The 7,918-nt window shown below is 55.5% G+C and overlaps 1 protein-coding gene across 1 annotated transcript; it reads left to right on the plus strand.

Moving 5' to 3' along the window:
• Positions 1 to 5,235: 5,235 nt before the first annotated feature.
• Positions 5,236 to 6,982, plus strand: Gpihbp1 (glycosylphosphatidylinositol anchored high density lipoprotein binding protein 1). The gene is made up of 5 exons (XM_013348729.2): positions 5,236 to 5,276; positions 5,359 to 5,463; positions 5,767 to 5,895; positions 6,275 to 6,391; positions 6,489 to 6,982. The coding sequence occupies exons 1-5, from the start codon at positions 5,252 to 5,254 to the stop codon at positions 6,920 to 6,922; spliced, it is 810 nt and encodes a 269-aa protein (XP_013204183.2). The 5' UTR covers positions 5,236 to 5,251; the 3' UTR covers positions 6,923 to 6,982.
• The last annotated feature ends 936 nt before the right edge of the window (positions 6,983 to 7,918 follow it).

The following is a 7,918-nucleotide window of genomic DNA, read 5'->3' on the forward strand; positions in this document are numbered from 1 at the left end:
CCAAATAAACCCTTTCCTCCCCAACTTGCTTTTTGGCCATAGCATTTCATCATGGCAATAGAAACCCTAACTGAGACAGGACCCAAGCCTTCCATAGTGCAACTTTGTTTGAAGTGGCCTCAAATCCTAGGAGGAAGACCCTCTTGAGTGTACTCTGTAGGCAAGAGAGTGAAGTCAGGAGGCACAGCCATGGTTGGAGGCTTAATCCCCACTATGCAGTCCCCGCTGAAGATTACCTGGACTGGGTATCTTGCTGAACCTGTCACCTAGCTGTGAGGTTCGACTAAACTGAATGTGGCCTTAAGATGTCCCCAACACTCAAGTCCTCAGGTTACATTGACTCAGAGCCCAGTTGAAGCCTATCTCAAGAACAGGCTTCCCCAAACCAGCAGCTGGGCTTTTAGTGTGTCGTATCAGAGACACCGCCCCAGGCTGCACCAGTCAAGTTCAGGACCCACTCCCCACTGTGAGGACCTCCCAGTTTTGAATCATTATTTCTGCCTTTAGCTGCTAGATTTAACTCACCCAAGGATTTTACTTTTAGAAGTAGGCAAAACCTGCTACAAAGAATAACCATTCTTACACAGCAAATCATTTAAAAGAACATGGCTTGCAGCAGCATTCAGAGCCCACCAGGCCAAGAGCTGAGGCTGCTTCCAGCCAGGGATGGGCCCCGGCCAAGATAACTCACTGCTATACAGAGAAAAAGTCAGCATGGTCTAATTGGACTCCCAAGACATGGGGACGGACAGGAAGTTACCAGTGCCCACGGCTGCTCCCGGGAGGAGGGAAGAGCAGGAGCTGGGGCCGGCCTCCTGGCCCACCCCCCAAAGGCCATCTTCAGACAGCCTGTCTTCTTGTTTCTCTTCCTAAAATGTACTTTAGGGATTTTGAGCCTCGATACATAGTAGCCAGTGTCTGAAAGGCAGACCTCTGAGTCCTTAGAGCCCCAGCTGAACCTGAGGCAGCCTCCAGGGGGAGCGGTACACACCACCCCAGAGCACAGGGGGCTCTGCCCCAGCTGGGGACATCAGAGGCCAAACTGCACATCTCTGCCTCATCCCTAGTCTGAGGGACCAGCGTGATGTCCTCAAAACCCACTGAGGCCCCTTAGAAGCCCAAGGTTGCAAGGTGAGGATCACCTCCATGAGGTACAGACAAGCCCCTGCTGCTGTACCACTCTGAGCTCTCTGTGAGATGGCCTTCCTGACCTCAGGAGTCATTGGCTATATCCTGGCTCCCAGCTTGAGGCCTGAGCAGGCCTTGCCTTCTCTCCCACTTCTCACAGAGGATCCCAAAGGAGGAACAAGGATAAGCCACCAAGATGACTTTCTCCCCAGTCCAGCAGGGTCTGCCTTCCCCAAGGTGATTAGAGCTACAACAGTAGGTGGCTTGGATAGGAGGTGCTGGGCCCCAATAGGACCCCTTCACTCCCTCTAGTGGGACTGTGACCCAAAGCACCCTATCTGAAACTTCATCATCACACCTGACAGAGTCCTTGTAAGATGCCCCCACAGCTCTGCCTCCTGCCTACAGCAAGATGGCACACATGAGGCCCTGTGTGCCTGTGGCCAGCTGCTTTGACTTCCCCAATAGCTGTTGTCCAGTCCCCACAGCGCACAGCCTCTTGTGCATAAGGTGCCCCCATCATAGAGTCCTGTCCCAGCTTAGTTACCTGTCCCCTCCACAGCCAAGCTTGCCTTCCTGAACCTGTGGGCCAGGCCACTTCTTTACAGGCTTCCGCGGTCCCTGCCTTGGGGGACAGGTGTGTGGTACAGGCAAGGGAGGAAAATGCTGCCTGCAGACCTGAGACAGTGAGGGGAGACAGGGGACAGCCCAGGAATGTGGTGCCATGTGTGAAGTCACACAACAGAGCTCCAGCCTTCCTCTTAAGCAGGAAGCAGCTTCATTGTCCACTTCCTCCTTTCCCAGCTTGGGGCATGAAGAGCGTCTCTGTCCTTGCTCTCCACTTTTAGATTCTGACCAATCAGGGGAGGCAGATAGATGCCTGACCAGATGCCATAAAAGACACATGGCATCCCTTGCCTGTATAGATTCCAAGAGGAATGCCAGTAGCCTACACAGCAGTGGGGGACATTAAAGATGGGCCTTGACTGGCCTCCTCAGAGAAGCAGGGACCGAGCTCTCTGCTGGGAGAGCAGCAGTTGTGTATCCAGCGTCGGGAGTCACGTGGAGGCCCGAAGACCAAGGAAATGCGGTGAGGCCTCAGCATCTTCTGCTGTCCCCCAGAGGGCCCAAGGAAAGGGGACTCTCCAGGTTGATATGTGTGGCTGAAGGGACTTAGGAGCCCGAGAAGGGACACAGCATGTCCCTGGGATGTGGGACAGCTGTGAGGAAGTGCTCCACGAAGGGTCTTCTGAGGCTATGGTGGGTCTCCCTCGTGAGCCCATAGAAAAGAAGAGGTGAGCCCATGACCCAGCCACCATGGCTGCCTCTGAGTGCAGGTTCTCAAGAAGAAGAAACGTGTGTCTGCCTAGCCCAGGAAAGCCTACCTCTCATCTCATTCCCCCACCTACCCTAGGGGAAGAGGATCTGGCCTTTGCCTCCAGGAGCCCTACCCCTAAGAAGGAGAGGGTCAGCTATGGAGACTGGAGGGAACCCAGCTGGGTGATGACCATGTGAGCCAGCACGTCTACAGACCATGTCTACCCAAAAGCCTGGTCTCAATCCAGACAGTGGATGCTTACCCCAAACGCTGCCTCTGTCTGCTGTTGCCGCTCCAATGTGCCAGGCTCCTGAGTGTGCCCCTAATTCTCTCAATAGAATCCTTGGGGGTGGCATGGCTCTAGATTTGGCACCACGGTGTGCCACCCAGAGGCCAGGATGCTGCCATACATACCTCCAAAGACAGTAGATTGCAGCCCTCAGTACTGCACCTGCCTGTCCAGCTTTATCAGCTTAGCTACCTGATGGCCTCACTAGTAGCTCATGAGTAGCCAGGAATTCCCTGTCTGCAGCCAGCACCCAAGTCTGAGTCCAAGACTGCTGTTGCCAAAAAGAGCAAAGTGGGGAGGGGCCCAGAGTCCAGGAACATCCTCAGAGTCCAAGGAGTCAGACAGCAAAGCAAAACCAGAACTCCCAGGTAGAAAGGTCTGCAAGCCAGAAGTCAGGTGACTGGCTGCTTTCCAGGGTACCCAGTTAGATAAGAAGCCTCTGCTAGAAGGGAGATACAACCCTGGAACAGAGGCCCTGGACCCAGGCTCAAAGATGGCTCTGGGCATCTCAAGACCACTAGACTGGGCTCTTGAGCTCTTAGGGGGACATGTCCTCACACTGAAGGAGGTATGGGCTCCCTTGGGTCTGCTCAAGAGGCAATGTGGGGTGGGTGATGGGGGGACAGAAAGGGGATGAGCATCCATGCCTACTGAACACAGTGATTGCCACCCACACTGGGATCAGAGCTGGGGGGAGCAGGTATCTGCCATCAAGGTATCGGGTAAACAATCTCATCTCTACCCAAGGGCCATCAACCCTGGCTTAGCTGGACCAGACTCAAGCAGTCTTTCCTGGAGGGCTGGGAACGGTATGTGCTAGGTCTGGGAGGGGTGTATATAGTGCTGGGAACAGTGTGCACCTCCCACTATTAGTGCTGTCAAGGGAAGTCAGAGTGGCCACACCACCACACCCCTCCTCACATTTCCTAAATGTAGCTGTCATTCTTCTGAAATTCTCACCAACCCAGACCTGGGTGTGTGTCCCCAAAAGAGGAGGAACTAGGCTCACAAGGAGACTGCTTGACAGATCCGAGGCCCATGGGAGGAGGGCGTAGTTTCAAGCCTACTTCTCCTTACAGGGTCCTGGAAGGCCCGGGCCCTCACTAGGTCAGAGGGCCCCTGGAGGAAGCAGCTGGCACCTGGAGGTAAGCACATGGCCTGCAGAGGGTGGGGTCAGAAGGAAGACCAAGGGAGATGATGATCCCGGCTTGGGGAAAGGCTATGCCTGTGAGGTTAGAAACGGGGGCAGGGATAGAGGTATAGGTCAACAGGAGGCTGGGCCAGTTTGCAAATGCTGGGAAGGGAGATAGTTCAAGAGAAGGCAACGAGGCACAGCACACTCATGACTGAGTCAACAGAGAGGAGTCTTCCAGTCCAGAAGGGACCACCTATGCCATGCACTGTCCTTTACTTTTGTGAGTCCTGGCCCCTAATGGTCATCTCACCTGAGGAGAAAATTGAGATCAGACAATTTTATGGGACTGGGAGCTGGGACTCAAATGTTTGCTCCGAATGACTCCCGAAGATTGGCCATTTCTCCCACGCCCTGTGGATGATCCAGGAACCTGAGACTTATACAAGTTCAGGAGCTGGCCCTGGCCACAAGACAGGCAAACTTCCCAGGGCTTGGCATAGACTCAGACTCCTGTCCAGCACCCATTGCCTCCCTCCCTACCTCAGGTGAGGGAGGGAGCATGTCTCCAGTACCCAGCTCTCCTATCCGCAGACTCCCCTGGAGCTTGGGGATCTGCTGCACCCCAGGGAGAGACCTGAAGCCACCAAAAGCTCACACAGAGTATGCTGGAGGAGACAGTGGCTGGAGCTAATGGCTTTGCCAGGCAGAAGCCAGGCCAGGTAGACTGTAGCCAGTCCCAGAAGGCTCTCTGCTACCTAGGTGCAGAGACCCAGGGACAACACCTACCTTCTGTGGCCTCATCAGTGGCTGCGGTATCCCTGGGGGGTTAGAGGCTGCAATATCAGAGGACAGACATCCAGCAAAGTGATATGGAGCAGCACGGAGGCTTCAGGGGAGGTAACTCATGAAGAGACTGAAGGGGAAGGGAGTTACTGAGGGAACAGCCTGCCTAAGGAGGAGGCAGTCAGAGCAGCGAGAGACACGAGGCCAGCAGGATCAAGGACAGGAAGTGAGAGGAGGAGGAGTTGCCAGAGCTGCAGCTGGACAGACCACGCTGTTATCTGGATACTCTGCCCTAAGACTCCACTGGTGGAAGGTGCCTGGCCTGAGACCCTCAGATAGAGTCCTAAGCTCTTGTAGCTATGCAACCAGGGTCCCCCGAGGTTTGTGACAGGTGCTTGTCACATCAAACTCACAGCAAGCCTGACAACGCTGAGGCAGGGACAGAACCAGGTGGTTCCTGAGGCCAGCTCTTGCATTTTGCAGTCCCCACCAGGCAATAGGAGCGTTCAGGTGGCACAGGAGACCCAAGGCCAATATAATAACTTCCCCTTCCTTTCTATCCCCGGAGGTCCTTGAGGGAAGTGATGTTCTTGGCCTGATGCCGTCTGCAGCTGACGACCAATGTGAGAGACCCATTGTTTGAGGTCAGAGCTGGTGGGGGCCATGGGAAGCCCCCAGTAATGCCCTATGTCCCACTTAATGCAGACCCAGAACCCCGAGTGAGGATAGTGCCAGTGGACAGAACGGCCCGCGCCAGAATGGAGGCACTCAGGGTTGTCCTCCTGGTCTTGCTGATAAGTGGACAGTCAGGTGCGGATCACCTCAAGAAGGGGTGGCCCAGGCCTGACCCATGAGTGCCTCCAGGAACCCCTTATCCTAGGGACAAGAAATAGGCTTGGGGAGGAAGATGGAAGGCCTGGGTTCCTTTCTCCTGCCAGCTGCAGGCTTGGCTGCTTCGGCACTGCAGGGGTGGGGTTGGGGAGAATTCTGCCTCCTTGTCTAAAATGGAAGGGGCACAGAAAAGATGGCATGTTAGGGTCAGGACTTAGTGCTCAACCCCGAGTGTGTCCTCTGCATCTGGACAGCCAAGGCTCACAGCTGTCCCTGCACCAGCAGGGAGCAGGTGGGCACAAGAAGAAGATGGCGACACGGACTTGGGGTCAGAGAGCTACGGCTACGATGATGACTACGAAGAGGAGGAAGAAGAGGAGACCAACGAGATCCCGGAAAGCAGGGACAGAGGTACCTGACCCAGCTGAGTGCCCAGCTTCCTGCTCTGCACAGAGTATTCCTCCAACACTTACCTCCTTTCCCGAGGGCAAAGCAGAGCAAGCCACTGGCGGCCAAGCCAGGAGCCCACACACTGGCTCTCTCCTTGGGCGGGCAGGCAGGCGGGCGGCACTCAGGTCTGCCCCGTCTCAGTCAGCGCCCTCCTCCCCTCCCTGCCTGCTTCCTCAGCCCTGGGCTTTACCTCACCGGACCCCCATGTTCTGTCCTTCTTCTTCAGAGATCGAGGCACAGGCTCCTTTGAGAGGGCTACTGGGTGACTGGTGGTGGGGGCAGGTACTTGGGGATGGCCCCGGGGTCCCACTCTCAACCTGAGCTGCCGTGTTGTCCACAGAATCCCTACAGTGCTACATGTGCCTGTCACTACATAGTGGAGAGAGCTGCAACCAGACACAGAGCTGCTACCACAGCCACGACTTCTGCACCACGTTAGTCTCCCATGGCAACACTGGTGAGCATTTGGAGAGGCACACCCAGGGCGGGGGATCAGAGAAGCCCACCCTGACACCCATGCCCTGCCCTTACTACCTATTCTCTATACCCCCTAGACAAGGGTCCCCTGACCACCTATTCCATGTGGTGTACCGATACCTGCAGACCCTTCACCAAGACGCTGTTAGGCACCCAGATGATCAAGACCTGTTGCCAGTCCAAACTGTGCAATATTCCACCCTGGCAGAGCCCCCAAGTCCAGGACTCTCCGGGTGGCTGGACAGGCAGCCCTGTGGATAGTGGAATCAGAGATACTCAAGGTGGCATTGCACGTCCCCCCATGGATCGTGGAACCAGAGGTCCTCAAGGTAGCAGGGTTGACCCTCCCCCGGTTGTCAAGGTCGTCCCTCCTCAGAGTGGTGGGGCTAGCTTGCCCAAGGATAGCAGGGATGACCATCCCTGGGACAGTGGGGCAGGATGCCCTCCAGGCTGGCCCAAATTTGGCAATACAGTCTTCCTGCTCAGCCTTCTCACTAGTCTATGGGCATGAGGGGCCTGAAGACCTACCCTTCTCCTACCAGGATACCCTGACCCCTTTCCCACAACCAACTTCAGAGAATAAACTTCAATTTCTTTGGCAATCCAGCGAGTTGTAACTGCTCTCAGTTTCATCCTCAGGCCTCCTTACCTTCTTCTCTCCTCTGCCCATGGGCAGCAGTGTGGGTAATATGACAGCCGCAGGTCCAGGCATCTGTCACCTATGCTCTGGGGATGCTCAGCCTCCAGGAGCCCCCACCTGCCCAGCTGCACAGAGATAATAACAAGCCTGGAAGGCTCCTTCTCTTCCTGAATTTGCCAGCCTGGAATTCTTCTCCAGAGCTACCACCTACATAAACCCAGGCCTTTCATAGGCATGAGGCACAGGGTGAGCCTCCAGCGACCTGCACGGAGGGGGTCTTGGAGGGAGAACAGGGAAAGTTGCAGGGCTGAGATAGAGTGACTAGAGCCAAGGAAGGGAGGAGGCAGGAAGCGGGGAGGAAGGCCTGGCTGCTGAATATGGGGATTTCCTAACTGCAACCTGGCTGAGAAATCCATCCTTTGATGGATTCCAGGCCCTCTCTTCTTGCCCAGGCCTCCGGGAGCCCAAGATGGGCAGCAGGTCTGGGAACAAAAAGTGGGCTTCAGAGGCTGAGAAATGGATAGCACATCCATCCCTGCCTGGGTGGACAGGTACCTTTTCTGGCTGGGGAGAGGCTATTGGACGGGTGAGCGTCTCCTTGATAGGGAACCTGGCTGCTTGGCTGGTGAACAATCCTTGACTGAGTATGGCCACTATCAGCTGAGCAGTTAACTTCCTTGACAGTACCAAGCTAATCTTCCACCAGCAGTTGGTGCCAGGGCAGATGCCTGGGATAAGAGAGAAGGCTAAGCCTGGGCCACTGCTGGCTTGGGCCTCAGTCTTCCCACTTGGGCAGCAAAGAGTGAGGATTAAGGGACTCCTAGGTCCCTGTAGTTTGATGTTGCAGGAACTAGAAGGCAGTGGCTT

The sequence above is a fragment of the Microtus ochrogaster genome, chromosome 15 (assembly GCF_000317375.1).
Source record: "Microtus ochrogaster isolate Prairie Vole_2 chromosome 15, MicOch1.0, whole genome shotgun sequence".
NCBI classification, from domain to species: domain Eukaryota; kingdom Metazoa; phylum Chordata; class Mammalia; order Rodentia; family Cricetidae; genus Microtus; species Microtus ochrogaster.